The sequence below is a fragment of the Pempheris klunzingeri genome, chromosome 2, assembly GCF_042242105.1.
Source record: "Pempheris klunzingeri isolate RE-2024b chromosome 2, fPemKlu1.hap1, whole genome shotgun sequence".
NCBI lineage: Eukaryota > Metazoa > Chordata > Actinopteri > Acropomatiformes > Pempheridae > Pempheris > Pempheris klunzingeri.
In genome coordinates this window covers 31,222,384-31,241,831 of record NC_092013.1, presented here as the reverse complement: position 1 = coordinate 31,241,831, position 19,448 = coordinate 31,222,384, and the positions used below count along the sequence as shown (strand labels likewise).

At 45.5% G+C, this 19,448-nt stretch overlaps 1 protein-coding gene across 1 annotated transcript in view; it reads right to left on the bottom strand.

Annotated features, from left to right (window-relative positions):
- Nucleotides 1-19,448, bottom strand: part of itpr1b (inositol 1,4,5-trisphosphate receptor, type 1b) — a 75,573-nt gene that overhangs the window by 38,154 nt on the left and 17,971 nt on the right. Inside the window, exons 20-36 of the mRNA XM_070840588.1 lie at nucleotides 19,254-19,401; nucleotides 18,753-18,946; nucleotides 18,553-18,664; nucleotides 18,298-18,352; nucleotides 18,049-18,214; nucleotides 17,751-17,918; nucleotides 17,575-17,646; nucleotides 17,348-17,485; nucleotides 17,093-17,218; nucleotides 16,760-16,960; nucleotides 16,367-16,618; nucleotides 14,747-14,872; nucleotides 14,424-14,552; nucleotides 13,346-13,466; nucleotides 13,072-13,256; nucleotides 7,636-7,784; nucleotides 6,456-6,567 (exon numbers count right to left, since the gene is read on the bottom strand). Of these exons, the coding sequence (XP_070696689.1) occupies nucleotides 6,456-6,567; nucleotides 7,636-7,784; nucleotides 13,072-13,256; nucleotides 13,346-13,466; nucleotides 14,424-14,552; nucleotides 14,747-14,872; nucleotides 16,367-16,618; nucleotides 16,760-16,960; nucleotides 17,093-17,218; nucleotides 17,348-17,485; nucleotides 17,575-17,646; nucleotides 17,751-17,918; nucleotides 18,049-18,214; nucleotides 18,298-18,352; nucleotides 18,553-18,664; nucleotides 18,753-18,946; nucleotides 19,254-19,401 (2,454 nt within the window). The remainder of the gene's footprint in view (nucleotides 1-6,455; nucleotides 6,568-7,635; nucleotides 7,785-13,071; nucleotides 13,257-13,345; nucleotides 13,467-14,423; nucleotides 14,553-14,746; nucleotides 14,873-16,366; nucleotides 16,619-16,759; nucleotides 16,961-17,092; nucleotides 17,219-17,347; nucleotides 17,486-17,574; nucleotides 17,647-17,750; nucleotides 17,919-18,048; nucleotides 18,215-18,297; nucleotides 18,353-18,552; nucleotides 18,665-18,752; nucleotides 18,947-19,253; nucleotides 19,402-19,448) is intronic.

Sequence of the window (19,448 nt, the reverse complement as noted above, 5' to 3'; positions counted from 1 at the left end):
ATTACGAGGGGGGGTGGCGGGGGGAGGGGTGTTTGGGGGCCGCCTCAGAAGATGAATTGGAACATGGGGATGGGTCGTGACTCTTATCCACTTGGATGAAGAGATGTTTAAGACTGGACACAAGGGTTCAGGGTTTGAGTTGGTAAAGAAATATGACAGCAGTGACCCATATCACCCACACTCATGTGGGTCTTAAACACACCTCGGCAGGGACTTCAGGCTCGGGTGGAGGTGCCAGCTGATTGGAAATAAAAGGATGATGTTAGTCAAAGTTTGAAGATGTTGAATTAGTTAATGTTCCTTCTGTTTCCCTAAAATCTCTAGCTAACCGTAAAGGCTGCTACTTATCAAGCATCTAGCGTTGACTACGATCACTCGTCACATGCACTGCACATCACAATGTGTGAGCCAGGGGGCAGGGAGGAAGCAGACAAAGACGCAAGTTCCTCTCTGAGAACCTGCTGATGATGGAGCTGGTGTGCTGGCACACGGGGATGACACGCAGCATTAACCTGTGTGTTCACCACTCCAGAGATCTCTGGCTACGCTGCTGCACTGTGGTGTGTTTAGTGTGCTGTGGTTCACTTTTAACCACCTGCTGCACAGTGCTGCTGCTGCTGCTGCTGCTGTTCCCCTACATGAAAACAAAAGCCTGCACACTCATCTGAGTAGCAGCACATACGTTCATCTGAACGTGCATAATGGTCGCTATAAAGGCCGTCAGAGAATTATTTGTAACCCAGCTGATTTTTGATCTGGTGGCACCACACAGTTCAGTTTAACCACCGACACATTTTCACTGGTAAGTTTGTCATAACAGTGACTCAACAGTGGTACACATTTAAAAAAATCTTTCCCTTCGAGCCAAAAGCCACTTTCCCCCCAAACTCTGATTATAAGTACAGTTACCAATAATAATATTTAATATTGATTTCATATTTGTGGATTCTTGTCTTCTGGGTAAAATAAACCACATTAAATAATATTAGAACATTTTAATTCACAACCAAATATTGAAGCATAAATAAAAGAACTCAACAGTTTCTTGGCACAATAACTAAGTCCCTCAAATCATGACAACAATTTAAAATGAACAGAATAAAATCAAATTTGATAGTAGCCTATAGAGCAGCGAGGCGTTCACAGTCCAGTTGTTCAATAAAAGTAAACAACTCATTTAACTGACAACATTTACGGGGAAAAAAATGTACGTGCACACACACACACACACACACACACACACACACACACACACACACACAGCGAATGTGAGAAGCTGAAAAGCAAACATGTAACCTAACATGGGCATACAGCTCCTTCTGTAACCCGGTCACTGTGGTTTAGGCTGATTAATAGTGCAACTGGGCAGGAATTTCCCAACAACAAGCCCCCTTTACGTCAACACTTGGATTTCCACAGAAAAAAAAAGATGATGCATCACACATCAAGCTGTACTCAACATCCATCACTAACGGCCTCTAATTCTGTCTGAAACATAACTGCTGTGCTGGCTCGTGGTACACGATAACGATCTCAGCTCATCCGCTCTGGTACCACCTGCGTCACGCGCTCGCCTTTAGTTTTGGCGTGGAAAAAGATGCATCAGCTGGACAGCTTGGACCCATAACTGTCTGCATTGCTTTCACTGGTTGTGCGTCCCAGAACGTGTGATAAAATCTCCATGAAGGCGATGCCAGACAAACACCACAGTGAGGTTCTGGACGCTGGCGAACACAGAGACAATAAAGGCCATATGATGATCACATGATCACACTGACCAGGAAAATACCCTAGATATCCCTCCAGTGCTGTTGCACCTTTCAAGGGGGCTGCTACAACAACATGACTAAGGGCCTGAATGCAGAGCACAGCTCCCTGCCCACGGCATGAAGCCAAGCGTCTGTTCATAGTGACAGAAACGGTTTCTGTCCCTCTGCTGACAAAAACCTGGCCTGTAACAGTGGCACACCTCACATAATTAACAAGTGTTATTTTGGCGGACATGCACACCCAGCTCCCAAAGTAAATCCCCAGCTTTTCCATGCACCCCCCCACCCACCGTCTCCCCTGCTGCTGTCTCCTGCCTCCCTATTATCCCTGCTGCACCCTTATTACCAATTACCACTGAAGGTCGCACATCAGTGGAGAGTTTAAAATTCCAGGAAAATGGAGAAAAAGAGACAGAAAATTTGCTGGCTCTTATGTAACAGCTTCCTGGGAGCTGGCTGGAGCCCAACAGCCCAGCAGCATTAAGTTAAGGAAACTGGGACAGTGATGTGTGCTGATGAGGAATGTCTGCAGCCCCCCCTGTTGACCAAGTACTAAACTACGGCCCAAAGTCTCCTGACTTCACCCCCGCAGCAGGCAGGAGGATAAACCAGGACAAGCAGAGTCTTCCTGAGCTCTGGCACAGGGAGTGATGGGAGTGGCAGCCGGATATGTTACACACTGGCAAAGCGGCAGAAGAGCAGACAAAAACAGCATGGCTGGAAAGTGAAACTGAAATGGCCAAAACCATAAGAATTGTGAAAGTGTCATTGAGGTCAGGAACATACAAAGGCAAAAGAGGAAACAATAACACAGTACTCTCCAACTAAACAAATAGGAATTGGTCTTGATAAAGAGGATACGATCAGGGCTGGAATAAACACAAATCACTCAGGAAACACACACACACGCATATGAGTATATAACTTATAGAACGGTTACTACAGCAGTTACAAGCTCAGCAGCATCCTCAGCAAACTGTATTACCAGAATGAGCCCTTTTACCCCCCACCAAGTCACAAACAGAGACGTTCATGTGTGTGTGAAGGAAACAAACACTTGCAGGAATCCATATGATCAGGCCTGACAAAGAGGGGGGCGGCCTGCTCATGTCCCGTTTTCCCCCAGCTCACATTTTATCATGTTTCTATTTCTGGAAGAGTGAGATAACCTCTGCTAATGGGTGATCTGTCACTCCACTTCATCCTGCTCTCTCACCACACACACACACACACACACACACACACACACACACACACACACACACACACCTTTGTGGGGACTTCCCATAGACACGATGTATACTGTAACTAAAAAACACTAACCTAACCCTGACCCCATTAAGTCTGTAATATAAGGACACACACACACACACCAAGTAGCAGTGTGACGGGGTCGGTCTGCCAGCAGTGGAGCTGAAAGCTGCTCTCATTCCACCAGATCTCTGAGTTTGGGTGTCACTGTGGGTCTAAGGATAAACTCTGGGTTACATAACACCTATCATGGCCGCTTATCTTTGCTGCTGTTGAGGAGGCTTTCGACCAGCACGTCTTCTACCTGAATGTATGCTGCTGCTGGTACGAGCGTGTGCCTGGATGAGTGACATGCAGCACATGCTGCGGGGGTGAGGGAGTATGTGTACATTCTTCAGATGCATTTGGGAGGAGCTGAAGGAACAAAGTGCTGCTCTCTGAGAACAGTGCTGTTTTTGTGGAAGCTGGGGATTTCCACTGCTACAGCACCAAGCAGCGTGTCTAAGGAGGGAGGGAAGGAGGGAAAACACAGAGACACAACAGAGAAACTGAGCTCGCTGCTTCCTGTCCATTCTGGAAAGACCCTTTTGGACAATTTCTCCATTTCTCCATTGTTCACTTCTCAGCACTCGGCACACTCTTGATTTAGTGACTCGTCTCTCACTCATAGTTTCAGCACATTTCAACAGAAACTGCCAGGAAGGCTGCAAACAATGAAGGAATGAAGCTCGTAAAATTATCCTAACACAAGGTCCACTCACTAGCTTTGAAAGCTCCAGAGCTTTCAACCACTTTATACTGTTAATGGACAGAGTCTGAGTCTACTCAGCTGTCATGGAGATGATGTCCTGACACATGAGCTCAGTAGCTGCTGAGATGTTACCCCCTGCACCGTTGGGGGAAAAAAAGCTAGTAAGCGGACCTTGACTTGTGACTGTGTTGTCAAACTAAATAGAGCCTACACGTCAGCTCCACCTGCTGATGATCATCTGAAAGCTGCAGAAAAGAACTCAGCCGACTATAAAGTAGGATTGATGGTGTAACGCGGTGAGTGCTTTACAATAAAGAAAGGGTTTAAGGAGCAAAGCAATGGCAAGGTGACCAGAACCAAATGTAAGACAGACTCCAGATTAATGTGAGGGAGAGCTGATTTTATAAGGGACACGGAGTCATTCAGGCAATCAAACGAGTACCGTAACTCTATCCAAGGTAAAACTTGCACATGGTGGGTAAAACTGATAACTTTTACTAAAAAAAACAAACAGAAAAGAATACAAAAAGATTCAGTGTTCAGAATTTTACAGCTCACTGAATTGAAAAATAATAACATAATTTAACAACATCATCATCATCATCATCATCATCATCATCATGTGGGTATGCAAAATATGTGACAGTGTTGGATGAAAAAAAAGAAAAGCAACATCTGTCTCTTTCCCTCCAAAGACACTCGAGGCCTTAAGGTCTCACAGTTTGTGAAGAGCGGTGTTGGCTGCTGTCCCAGGACAGACTTTGAGATGAAGCTGTTAAAATTAACTAGTATTTCTTTAAGAGCGCTCTCCAGCACAGTAAGTGTGGACATGAGCACACACAGACACAACACACAGTCATGTTGCTGAATGTGAGCCGGACATGTTAGCAGAGTGCTACAGATCACATGGAGACGGGGGGGTCACAAACAGGGAGGGACGGACTAAGCTGCCAACAGCCGACACTGATGACACTACAAGATGTCTACCTGCAGCACAAGCATGTCTACGTTGTTAGTGAGACACAAACCAAATGTACATGGCAATAGTAAGTAAAATGATCAACCTCAGCCACATCCATTTCATCATCAAAGGCAATCAGCTGCAAGAGAGAAAGTACAGGGGCACAGAGTTAGTTAGCAGTGAGTCATAGTGAGTTAAAGCTCCGTCACAAACAAACAAACACGCTGCATGTCACGTTTGTGGCAACAGTGGAGGACAGCATGCTAAAGCTACATGAATTCAGTGAGGGATCATTGTAGAATCATAGACCATGGGGTGGTGAGAATCACAAACAAGCTTGTTTGACACCGACTTTATAGAAAAAGATTGAAATGAATGGTTGTAGTGTTTCCCACCTTGAGGTGTTTCCCACCTTGAGGTGTCCCCCCCCTCCCCATAATAACAGACAGACAGAATGATCCAGAAAGCCTTGGGGCTGCCTGAACCATGTGATGGATAAGATGATTATTGTAGATTCTGGGTTAGATTGTAACGAGACCGCTGGTCTATTCTCATATTGATTGAAAAGCACTTAGTTCATTGACATATGCTCTGTGATTAATTAGAAAAATGTATTTACGGGGCAGCTGTGGCTCAGTGGTAGAGTGGGTCGTCCCTCAATCAGAAGGTCGGGGGTTCGATCCCCAGCTCCTATGGGTCAACATGTCCAAGTGTCCTTGGGCAAGACACTGAACCCCAACTTGCTCCTGAAGCAGCTTCAGTGTGTGAACGTGTGTGAAAGAAAGAATAGTCTCCTCCAACTTAGATCCCTCCTGAATGAATGATGTGTGAATGGGTGAATGAGGATGTGATGTAAAAGCGCTTTGAGTAGTTGAAATGACTAGAAAGGCGCTATACAAATACAGACCATTTACCATTTTTAGTGCATCCATTGAGGTTAAAAACACTGATTTTGGTTTCAATGTTTGTGTGTCTTTGTCTGTGGCATGCATGACAGAAAAAGAGGAGGGGCTTGCTCATGCAAGCATTCTCCATGGTGTCCCTGCTGCTCAAATACTTTTAAAACACACTGCCAGTCTCTGCATTAAAGGCTACAGTGCCTCTACGTTAATGTATCAGAGTCTAAAGTCCAGCTGTGGGTGGCCTGTGAAGTCCTGCTGCTGCTGAAACAAGCTGCCCGAGGTGAAGCAGAGGTCATTGGTAACCATTCAAGATTCAATGTGTTTGCAATGAATGCCTAACAATTTAAGTATAAATAGTAAAAGAAGATCAAATAAATAAAAGGCAATAAACGCATGAGGCGTCCAGTGACAGAGTCAAAGCATGCATGTTGTTAATAGTGTTAATAACGCTGCCATCTGTTCCTTCAATCATTTGGATTTCCTGTGTTACTTTGGGGAAAAAGCGATGGGGGAGTTTATTTTTCATTCAATATGTACCAGTGAGTGCCAAACATACAACTAGACGTGGCAAAGAGGATTCAGAAAGCGTCTGGGCTGGAATCAGTTCAAATAACAGACTTGATGACATGTGTTTGGATGTTTCCAGTCTGAGGTGACAGAGCAGAGCTCAGCATCTTTACCACTGTTTTCTGGTCTCCCAATGAGTCTGGTGCTGTGGGACGGGGGCACTGAGATGTCAGTTTTATTTATCTCACGTGTGGGTCAATGCTGAGCTTCCAGCAGAAGAGATGATGAGAAACAGAACAGCAGAGGGTACGTACCTTCTCCCCATAGCCCCGGTCTTTAGTCATCATTTCCCTCAGTGTCTGCAGCACTTTGATGCACAGCCGCTCCTCATTCTCCTCCAGTAGCTGCTTGGTGTGTTTGATCAGTCTGCTCAGGACAGAACAGAGAAACACAGGGGCATAACTCGACTCCTGTGACAGTCACATCATATTACATTCCCATCATCCACTTTTCTTCTTATAGCCCAAAACAACACAAATGGAGGACGAAGGCCTGACAGCATCCATTGAGCACACACACTGTGGTGCAGCAGTGGTAGTAGTAGTAGTAGTAGTAGCATTAGTAGTTGTACTGGTAGTGGTGGTACAGTAGGACAATCCCTGCAACAGTAATGGCTCCCTGTTTCCCACCAAGTTCTTTGTAATCCAATCAGAGCTCATTTCAGGCACAGCAGCATCAAAACCGTGTCAAAATGACAAAATGTTTGAAAAGGCTAACCCTAAGCTAAACAGAACAAACCAAACCCAACACCAATCTAGGCACTGGCTGCCCCAGTTCAGCGTCTCAGTTCACGCTTCCACCTCGGCCCCATCCCACTTTACACTGGCAGAGCAGAACTCCACCGGGGGCCAGATTATCCACAGAACTACAGATGATCCTATTTAACCTGTTAGCATACGATCTACAGAACCTGCTCAGTGAAGGGTAACCAGCCTCACCCTCTCCCCTCTGTCAGTCTCTCTCTCTATCTCTCTCTCTCTCCCCCTGTATGCATCTCCCTCTCTCTTCCTCTGTCCGTCACTCCTTCTGTCACTTTCTCGCTCGGTCCTTCTCTATCCTTCTGTCTCTCTCTCCCCCTCTATTTGTCTCTCTCTCCTTCTGTCTCTCTCTCCCTCTATTTGTCTCTCTCTCCTTCTGTCTCTCTCTCCCCCTCTATTTGTCTCTCTCTCCTTCTGTCTCTCTCCCCCTCTATTCGTCTCTCTCTCCCTCTGTCTCTCTCCCCTTCTGTGCATCTCTCTCTCCTGTCTCTCTCCCCCTCTGTGCATTTCTCCCTCTTTCTGTCACTCTGTCTGTCTGACCACAAAGTAGGAGAAACAACACAAAGGACGTTGTACATCTGAAGGTGCTCATTCACACAGTGTATAAACCAGTGAATTCAAAGTGTAAATGTCCTGCGTTAACAGAGACACCTCAGTGGTGGACATCTACACTTACTTTGATATGAATCCTCCACTTTCACATTTCTTGCGAGCTTCGGTGTTCTCAGGAAAGAGCAGCTCTGGACGATGCAGGACGTCCACCAGCACAGAGAGCTCGGCCTGGACCAGCGGCCTGAGACGGTCCTCCAGTGCCGACACTATGTCCTACAGAGGACAGAGACATCCGACCAGCGCTTAGACTGACCACAGACTGTGACTTTACCACAAAGGTTCAGAGGATGTCGTCTTCATGTTGACACGACTAACTAAGCCACACAAATAAGTCGTGGATGATTTATCTGAAATGTAAGTTAACTTCTCATGACATCAGAAATATAGTGGATAATAACTAAAACATGAATAGTATCCAGTGTTTCCCCTAGGTTTACAGCTTTGGGGGGGCGGGGGGTAGCACTTGGGCTATTTTCTGTACTTGGACCTGGAGCACGAGAGCTACTCCGGCTGCTACTCGCAGGAGAGCGAGTGTTGCCATCTTCACCCGCCTGCGAGCGTTTAAAAAACGCAGATATTTTTGTCTGCTTTTTAGGTGGTTGACACGACATATTTTCCGATGCACGATCTCTGCCCGCTGGTGGGAGGGTGCTCACCTGTGTGTGTGTGTGTGTGCAGAACTCAGCCGTGCAGACAGAAATGACGTGCCGTCATGTAAATAAGATAAATAACATAAGGCTATTTAGTTTGTTTAATAACAGAACAAGGTATAGGCCTGTTCTATAGGAAAGGTAACCCTAAATGACTTCTGTTGTGATCTGGCACTATAAAGAAAATAAAATTAAATAAAATGAAGGGGGGGCTGGGGGTGCCGTTGGGGGAGGCGGAGCGCCCCCCTAATATAATAGTAGGGGAAACACTTGTATCAGTTATTAAGGAATCAAGACAAAAAAAATGCCTTTTTTCTGCTGTAACATTTAGGACATGTCCAATCACATACAGTGGGGCAAAAAAGTATTTAGTCAGCCACCAATTGTGCAAGTTCTCCCACTTAAAAAGATGAGAGAGGCCTGTAATTTTCATCATAGGTACACTTCAACTATGAGAGACAGAATGGGGGGAAAGAATCCAGGAAATCACATTGTAGGATTTTTAATGAATTAATTGGTAAATTCCTCGGTAAAATAAGTATTTGGTCACCTACAAACAAGCAAGATTTCTGGCTCTCACAGACCTGTAACTTCTTCTTTAAGAGGCTCCTCTGTCCTCCACTCGTTACCTGTATTAATGGCACCTGTTTGAACTCGTTATCAGTATAAAAGACACCTGTCCACAACCTCAAACAGTCACACTCCAAACTCCACTATGGCCAAGACCAAAGAGCTGTCAAAGGACACCAGAAACAAAATTGTAGACCTGCACCAGGCTGGGAAGACTGAATCTGCAATAGGTAAGCAGCTTGGTGTGAAGAAATCAACTGTGGGAGTAATTATTAGAAAATGGAAGACATACAAGACCACTGATAATCTCCCTCGATCTGGAGCTCCACGCAAGATCTCACCCCGTGGGGTCAAAATGATCACAAGAACGGTGAGCAAAAGTCCCAGAACCACACGGGGGGACCTAGTGAATGACCTGCAGAGAGCTGGGACCAAAGTAACAAAGGCTACCATCAGTAACACACTACGCCGCCAGGGACTCAAATCCTGCAGTGCCAGACGTGTCCCCCTGCTTAAGCCAGTACATGTCCAGGCCCGTCTGAAGTTTGCTAGAGAGCATTTGGATGATCCAGAAGAGGATTGGGAGAATGTCATATGGTCAGATGAAACCAAAATAGAACTTTTTGGTAAAAACTCAACTTGTCGTGTTTGGAGGAGAAAGAATGCTGAGTTGCATCCAAAGAACACCATACCTACTGTGAAGCATGGGGGTGGAAACATCATGCTTTGGGGCTGTTTTTCTGTAAAGGGACCAGGATGACTGATCCGTGTAAAGGAAAGAATGAATGGGGCCATATATCGTGAGATTTTGAGTGAAAACCTCCTTCCATCAGCAAGGGCATTGAAGATGAAACGTGGCTGGGTCTTTCAGCATGACAATGATCCCAAACACACCGCCCGGGCAACAAAGGAGTGGCTCAAGGAGATCTCAACCCCATAGAAAATCTTTGGAGGGAGTTGAAAGTCCATGTTGCCCAGTGACAGCCCCAAAACATCACTGCTCTAGAGGAGATCTGCATGGAGGAATGGGCTAAAATACCAGCAACAGTGTGTGAAAACCTTGTGAAGACTTGCAGAAAACGTTTGACCTCGGTCATTGCCAACAATGGGTATATAACAAAGTATTGAGATGAACTTTTGTTATTGACCAAATACTTATTTTCCACCATAATTTGCAAATAAATTCTTTAAAAATCAGACAATGTGATTTTCTGGATTTTTTTTTCTCATTTTCTCTCTCATAGTTGAGGTATACCTATGATGAAAATTACAGGCCTCTCTCATCTTTTTAAGTGGGAGAACTTGCACAATTGGTGGCTGACTAAATACTTTTTTGCCCCACTGTATGTTCATACGTCACCGAGGTACTACTCTAAATGTAGTAGATACTCACAGTAGCTAACATTTCTGAGACTTTATTGAATGACTGAGAGATTTACTTTAGCCAGACTGTTCTCCTCCTACAACACTCCAGCCTCTGAATATCTCTAAATATCTTGTGTACACACATCAGTTATCTGACCTCAGAGATCCAGCTGCTGTAAGTCTCTAAATACACTATAAGGACAAAAGTATTTGGCCACACCTGTTAATTATCAAATTCAGGTGTTTCAATCAGACCCCTTGCCATATGTGTTTGAGTCAAGGCCACGTAAAAAAATCACAGAGCGGGGTCAGCCGATGCTGGGGCGCACAGTGCGCAGAAATTGCCAACTTTCTGCAGAGTCAATAGCTACAGACCTCCAAACTTCATGTGGCCTTCAGATTAGCTCAAGAACAGTGCGTAGAGAGCTTCATGGAATGAGTTTCCATGGCCGAGCAGCTGCATCCAAGCCTTACATCACCAAGTGCAATGCAAAGCGTCGGATGCAGTGGTGTAAAGCAGCCGCCACTGGACTCTAGAGCAGTGGAGATGTTCTCTGTCTGCAATCCGATGGACGAGTCTGGGTTTGGCGGTTGCCAGGAGAAAAGGTACTTGCCTGACTGCATTGTGCCAAGTGTAAAGTTTGGTGGAGGGGGGATTATGGTGTGGGTTGTTTTTCAGGGGTTGGGCTTGGCCCCTTAGTTCCAGTGAAAGGGACTGTTGATGCTTCAGCATACCAAGAGATTTTTGACATTTTCATGCTCCCAACTTTGTGGTAACAGTTTGGGGATGGCCCCTTCCTGTTCCAACATGACTGTGCACCAGTGCGCAAAGCAAGGTCCATAAAGACATGGATGAGCGAGTTTGGTGTGGAGGAACTTGACTGGCCTGCATAGAGTCCTGACCTCAACCCGATAGAACACCTTTGGGATGAATTAGAGCGGAGACTGAGAGCCAGGCCTTCTCGTCCAGCATCAGTGCCTGACCTCACAAATGTGCTTCTGGAAGAATGATTCCCATAAACACACTCCTAAACCTTGTGGAAAGCCTTCCCAGAAGAGCTGAGGCTGTTATAGCTGCAAAGGGTGGGCCAACTCCACATTAAACCCTACAGATTAAGAATGGGATGTCATTAAAGTTCACGTGCGTGTAAAGGCAGACGACCGAATACTGTTGTCCATATAGTGCATCTGCCAGACTGCTGTATGAATGAATGCCAGAGTGCCCGAGGGGGACATTTCCAGCCCTATGCACACTCAGCCTGCTGGTGTGGTGCAGATGGCAGTACTGTGTGGGCTGTCTGCTGAGCCGCAGAACAAAAGGAGGTGAAAGAGCATATGAGATACAGTGCACACATTCTGAGAAATATCCTCTAAACACAGGTCAGAACATGGACAGGTCGTCTCAATCTGGGAAAGGGTTGGTTAATGACCCCAAACACCGCTCCTGTTCAGAGCAGGAGTGTGAACAGTTTAATCTGACACCAGTTTCCTGAGTAAAGAGAGCTGAAGTGGACCAACAGGTCAGAGATTTTTCACACTGGAGAAAACAGGGTGGAACAGCGAGGCTCTTGACTGAAAACACTTGGTTTTCCTGAGACGTGACCAGGAGCCACTTCTACAGTATTTTGTAAGCTTACATTATCCGAAAGAACCACGTAACTATTGGCATATGACCAACTATTAATGACATCTTGATAGGCCCATGGTGCTCTCACACACACCATGTTTTCATATGGATACAAATCACAGGCAGATGTAAAGTCAGAGTGTTCTGCCATGGTACGGAAACCTCAGCAGTACTAACTGGTACCCATATGACCACAAATCAAAAGACTTAAAAATTACAAGAACCAACAATCAACTGTCTGCACAAGGAAAAGTGTGGAGCCGATCAGTTGAACAAAGACTACAAAAGGCCTTGCGACAGTAGAAAACATACTGGTGTTATATCTGGTTTTCACAGCAGTCAGCGGAACGTCACTACGTACGTAGTACTCCGAAAGAAATCCGATAAATGGACTGAAACATGTGAACCAGGGTTTTTCAATTATCGCATTTCTGAAGTGCATGTAAACGCATCAGATCCAATTATTACAATTATCTGATTACTCCCAGTTATTGGATTTTGATGGTCATGTAAACGGGCTCAGTGTGGCTTTGTGTTGGCTTCGAGTTTTTCTGAGTGAATTGTTCACAAAAATGTTTCAAACAGCATCTTTGATTTGATATTTTCTCTACCTTCATGTCAGACTCTGCACGAGCATTATTCCACACACAGAAATAATTGTATTCCTTCTAAAGGGACAGTATTAGTAGAAACAGAAGACTGTTGGTCATGTGTGTCATCAGCACTGACTCAACTAACAGCAGGAGCCTGTGCATGCTGAGTAGCTGCTGGTTTAAAGTACTTACACCTTATTTATTCCAATTGGAGCTCCTTTCTAATGATCAGCGTAGCACTCCTGACAGAAATCCATGTCCTGTACCACTTTCCCCTCAGATAAGTCACTAATGCACATACACAGCTGACCGCCTGATACAAGGACAGGAAAAAGTACATCTCCAGGAACATTTTAATTAACAGCTGCTTTTCAACCAGTGGATTATTATTTCTAAGGTTGTGTATCAGACAGACACAGTGAAGAGGCAGACAGGAAATGGAGGACAGACAGGGGGCAAAGACGAGTCTGCCTGCTTGAATCGAGCCGGTGAGTGCTGCAACCACGCGACATGTGCTGTAAGCATTCAGCTATGAAGGCGCCCCAAGTGTCATGACTTGTTTGCGTTTTGGTTTTTGCCCTCCAACTGCCTTCCTCACTGTTACACTGTCTGCTTAATTATTACATGAAGAGAGAGGAGACCTCAGTGAATCCCAGTGAATTCTGCAGGAAAGGAGAGTGTGTGTGGTTCCCCACCTGTAGCCTCTCTATGATGTTTCTGTAGTCTTTGGACGTGGCCAGGCCCGAGTCTCGTCTGGAAGTGTTCTTAGCAGATAATCTCCAGCTCAGGATGCTCTTCTGCACAACATTATTGGACTTGACAAACAAGTTGTTCACCTGACTGTCCAGGTCCACTGGGATGGCAATGGCTCTGCTCTTAGCTGGCCAGAGGGAAGAATGGAGACGTTCAGTGCTTGAATTATGTGTCACTATGGCCCTCTTGGTGCCTGGTGGCCGCCCAGTTACTTACCAACGTCTGAAAGCACTTTAATGCAAGCCTCCACCGAGGCCTTCTGAACAGGGTTCAGCCAATTACAGTGGTACACCCTGAACACTCCCTGAAGCAGCTGAACGAATACTGGCTGACGAGTCTGGAAGACAGAGAGAGCAAATGATGAGGAAGACGTACTGAGAGAGAGGAAAGAACAAAAGGAAAACACAGACTGTAAAGGACAGACAGAGGAGAACCACCGTGAGAGAGAATTTAATCACCAACTATGGTGTTCCATAGTGACTAGGTGGAAGTCCTGGCCGAATATGTGCTACACATGTCAGTGTGGGGGGCTAAAACACTGATGGCCGACGTGTCTACAGCTTTAGGTCCAGCAGGTCAGTCCCAACACGTCACACCAACCACTCATTTCTACCACCACGGCCAAAGAGCAATCTATGAGCTGCATACAGCCTTAGAGGACAATAAATACCTCAGTTATCTTTCCAAAAATGGCGGCCTGTTGCAAGAGAAAGAGGGTTGTGATGTCATAGTGGTAAACCTCAGCATGCACACTTGTCACAATGTGCAAAAGCTTACAAAAACCAACCAGCTATTTCCACTGGCACCAAATTGGACCAAAACAACTCCACATGACAGGGAAACGGGGTGTCAAGTGGGCATCTGGACGTAACACCACAGCACACGGTTACTGAACGAGGGCTCTGCAGTCTATGAGGCTACTGGTCATGGTTTACTGGGGAAGAAGTGGGCGGCAGGAGTGACCACGAGTACGGTGTTCCAGGAAAACCTCGTGCACCACACCCACATATCTGGGAACAACAGAGTGAGAGTGTGTGTGTGTGTACTTACATACACACGGCACGCCATCTATGCAGAAGAACGAATCAGATCGTATAGAACACAAATATACATATATGTATATATATATTTATATATACAGCAGATGTGTACATACACACACACACTATATGTGAGCAGGGTTCTGCAAAACACTCAATCGGAACATTTTCATGATTTGTTTAAACTTTAAGTGTCAAGTGCAACACAGCCTGTAATACATGTTTCAGATGCTGTCGTCCACAATCCAGATTACCTGCAGGCTGGTGCTCTGGTCAGAGAACGGAGAGCTAAAGAAACACGTGACAATGCTCATGACCGTCTCGGTTACATAACGCTCCAGTGTGGTATCCGCATGCTTCCTGTCACTGGTGTTGTTGCACACCTAGACAAGGACAGAAAAGATGTTAGCATGACGCACAGCCACTGGATCACACTTCCTGTATGTGGGCAACAGGTAACATATGCTCACTGCATGCTGTGTTGGCATGATCAGACAAAGCCATGACATAATGTGAAGCAGCTGACGACACTGTCTGATAACAACCACTCTGAGATGTCAGACACAGTGCAGCTTACCCTGCAGATGTCCACCAGGAAGTTCTCGAAGAGCTTCCACATGTGGTTGGACGTATAAATCTCCTTCATCTCCACCTCAGTGTCGACATAGCAGTGGTTCAGAAAGTTGATGTAGGCTATCTTCACCTGTTAGGATCCAAACAAACAAACTTAATAAAGGCCCATTTGTCAGGATGGACTGGAGATCCACGGACACAAAATATCTCCCTGAGCCCACTGGTCTGTACACATACACACCTGACACAGGGCCAGACAACAAATGGGACATCACAGAATTGAGAGGTGCACGTCCTGTGTCATTCTTTACATGACTCTTTACATTCAGCCTTGTCTGCTAGTTTAAACAAGGCCTCATTTATTTGTCTTTTATCATGTCTGACAGGCAGAAGCACCTTTCTGCCTCAAAGTTCAACAACCTCCGTGGTCAAAACCTGTTTTATTCCCCATTTAGTCCCGTCACTGACATCGGACTCCTCGCTCCTCTGAGCTGCAGGTCATCATCACCTGCTTCAGTCCGACATCACAGACCAAAGGCTGAAAACAGCCTCAGCTCTTCTGTTCAGGACACTTTGTGGCCTTTGTAGCTCAGAAACTGACGTCCACAGAGGAGTTTGGTCTGTTTGTGAACATCTGTAACTTTAATGGATCAGAACATATCAGGTATGTTATTAATCTGCACACAATACCCTATGAACAAATCCATGTGTCTGTTTATCTTCACCGCCATCTAGGCTTTTTTGTGTGTGTTTGATAAACAGGTTTACTGACACAGTTTTACAACAAGGTTAAGACACCCTGTGTTTACAGCATCACAGGGGTCCTAAAGGTAACAGGTGGAAGTGCTCTCAGTAACTTTGATCCATGCTAAATCAACAGCATGAAGGAAGACAAGCACATGTAGGCATTTGGCTGCACATTCATGCTCTTCTTAGCCTTTGGTCTGCCTGGAGAGTCCACTACAGGAGACTGAAACTTTGCTCTCTACAGAATCCATGTGACTAGTTCCTGTGGCCTTGTGGTTTCTGTTTTCTAATAATGTTGACGTGTAGAGGGACAGGAGACATCTGCCATCACAAGACAACCATCAATTTCATTGCCAAACAGAGTACAGAGTGTACCAAGTATCATCTTTGACCAAAAAATGCAACTTGAAGCATTTGTTGTGGTTCTGAGTTGACAAGAGTGAATCTGTAATGGTCTGGAAGCCGTACACCACACTTTATGATACGAGATGACTAGCTGCACTCCAGAACAGTGCACTTATCAATATTTCTTGATGAAAATGTGGCCTGTTTCTGTGAGGTGTCTGATGAGGATTCGCCCTTTGACTTCTATGTAAACAGGTACGCTGTGGTGTGGATGTACAATATTCAGCTGGTGTCACAGGTTTTGTGTTTTTTATATATTTTGGGTACTTTCCTGTTTGATCAAGTTTTACTCGGGAAGAACAAACACCATGGTTCACTGTTGAATAGTACTGTACCACATAAAAGATCGGAATCTCTCTCACTCACACACACTGACATTAATTATTATCAGTTTGTTTCAGTGTACAAAGACTGAATACTAGATAAGACACATTCCAGCTGAAAAAAAGGGAAACAAGTGCAGAGTTCATACCTCAGGGATACAGTCTTCATGGGTGACCACCCGGACGATATCATCTAGTGGAAGCAGGGAGTTGCACTTGATCTCAGTGTAGACGTTCTTGCCCTCAGTGCAGACAGCCAACAGTTCCACCAGGTGGATGTGGTACATTAGAGGGCTGTTTTCATCCATGCGGTCCCGCTCTGAACGCATCATCTGGACTAGGGTCTGAAAGGAGGCACGATCGTTGTAGAAGACCAGGACGTCCTCGCCTGAGTTCACAAGCTGAATGGGAGGAGAGTCCAAGCAGAGAGTAATTAGTTGTTAGTTACCACCCTAGAATCTCATATTGCCATTAGTATGGTCAGTGGAAATCACTAGCATTACTCCCTCTCTTTGGTCTATTATTGAGATGGGAGAACTGACCTCAGCCATCACAATGTCCTGACACTTCTTGATGAACTTGTTCTCGGCCTTCACAATGGTCTGCAAGAACTTGAGATATTGGACATGTCGTCCATGAGTCTCGGTACAGTGGACAAAGTGCTGAACCACTCGCTCGTTGATCTCACTGCACAGCTGGAAGTTATTCATGAAGATGTGCTGCATGGTGACTGCCTCTAGGATCTGAGACAGTTGGAAAAAGAGGGGACAAAGACAAAGGAATTACGGTAGATTATGGTGTGTGTGGATTTCACATGTGAATATCATGAAAAGAGTATTTTGGAAAGTGAACTATGAGATGGCTGTACTGCGCACCCCGGGGTTGAGAAACAAGTTGATGTGCTTGTGGAGAAGAGCCTGATTCTGCTGGTTCCCTGCGCAGAAGTTCTGCAGGAACTCGTGAGCCAGTTTCATGATCTCCTGCATTCGGACATCTTCACCCTAAAGCAGCCAACGCAGAGCCTTGTGATTTACATTCCATTAATGAGGAACTGGGTAAAAAGCTCTGCAGAGCTTTAGCGCCTCTGAATTGTATTGCATGTGATACAATTTTCAGTGGCAGTGCTGCACCTTCTCATAGGGGATCTGTAGGAGCTCCAGCACCACACTGTGAGCGCCCATGTTCCTCAGCAGCCTCTGTTGCTGCTTCTTACTCTTCTTCCCCGAGCTTCCCTCCTGGACACACAACTTGCTGAGACGCAGCAGGATCTGAACACACACACAGCAGGACAGGGTTTTAATTACAGGCAACAAATGCCAAACATGGGATCGCGAAGCTAAAACACAGATGAGCACACCTCTTTTACAACCCTGTAGTTGTAACTGCTGGTGCTTTCTGTCGTCTTCTTGTCTGAAGACAGCGAGTCTCCCTGTAAAACAGCAATGCGGAGAGGAAGTCTTTAAGCCTCATAGCATTACTATACATCTATAATGAAAACTTTCCATCTTCAAGAGATGTTTCATGTTCTCATACCTTTTTCTTGTTGTCAGACTCTGACGGTCCATCTCCGTCCATCCCGTCTTCTCCTTGCCTCTTATAAACCCACAGCTCAGACTTCTCCACGATAGAGCGCAGCTGGTCCAGATCAGACTTGATCTGCTTGTAGTTATCCACGTCCTGGCTGGTCACCAGCAGCTGGACCTAAGTGTAGGTGAAGAGTGTAGATTTGCAAACTTCCACACATTTCTTCATTATTAGTTTTGTGCCTGTGAGCCCAGATGTGGGTCAGGTCAGATATCAAAACTGAGCATTAAACAGGTGTGAGGCCTACCTGTTTGAAGGCCATGAGGACCTCCTGTCTCTGGCTGAAATGTCTAAACAGCAGGTGAAGCGCTCCAGACACGAGGGGAGGGTAATCATGCATAGTCAGGTGTAGCAGGACCCTTAGGAAGGTACGACCACCGTGGTCATCCAGGTCCAGTGGAGTGTTCTCCTCACTAAAGGGTCATTGCAACTCAAGTTACATAAGCTCTACCTTGCTGCAAAATAGCTTGGGAAAGACAAGCAAACTATGGATTACCTTCCCCCAAAAATACCCTCGGCCTGCTCCTCAATGTTCTCAAAGTCAAGATTTCCTGAAGTAATTAAAAAAAAAAGAAAGAAAATGTATTTCAAAGAAACCAATTTTAACATTTTTATGTGACAAAATGGTAAATAAGGATGAAGCAGGGAAAGCACAGGTGAAACTGATATTGTTAACGATGGCTCATTTCCCAGGCCGATTAAAGTGGCTGTGGCATCATACCTGGCATCTGACCGGGGATGTTATTGGAACCGTTCTGACTGGAAGCTTGGTTGTCTGCTTGTGGATTGTTCTCATCAAACTCCCGTTTGAAAATACAGAGCAGGCAGGAGATCCTGTAGTCAAGCCGTACATTCAGGATGAACTGAAGGAAAAGATGATCAGATTACAATACAAAGAAAAAATATAAAAGTGTTGACCATCCCATAGGAAGCTGTTTCCTGAAGCCCCACCTGTAGAATCTCAATGACCTTGAGCTTCGTGTCCATGACCATGATGTCTTCTCTCTCTGGTTCAGTCTGTGTTTTTACCACGTCTCCTTCTGGCTGATGAGTCGGTGTGGCAGGCAACAAGCCGCCTCCTCGCAGCACTACCTGGGTCATCAGCTCCCCGACTCCGTGAATGGACTTCATCACGTTACTGCCAGCTACGGGACATGTGGAGACAGACCAAAAGTAGCACACAGCTCTGGAGGTTCTGGTCATTTTGCTCTTTAATACGCAACTATGAAGATTTAGCTGTCACTGTGTCGGTACAGGTACTGTATCTCTACATAGCTGCCAAAATAAGAGATTCCTAATGAAATAAAGACAGTCCTGTTCCTGCAAAAGAAAGAAATTGCCTGCTGAAGAGACTTATGACATTCTGGCCTGCCTTTGTATAGTGAGCAAACCACTCCTCAGTGACGTGCAGTAAGGCGAGCTGAGCTGAAGGAGCTGGACGTTTACCTTTGCTCTCCTCTCCCTTTTCCATCTTATTGATGGGGTAAATGGTGCTGACATGGACGCAGTCTAAAATATTCAGTAAGATCTTCGTCAGTCGAAGCAGGTCGCTGAAGTTGTAGAAACCGAAGTATATGAGGTTCCTTGCCAGGTTCACGACCTACGGACGAGAAGATTCAAAAGCATGACTGAAAAATGAATCCGATG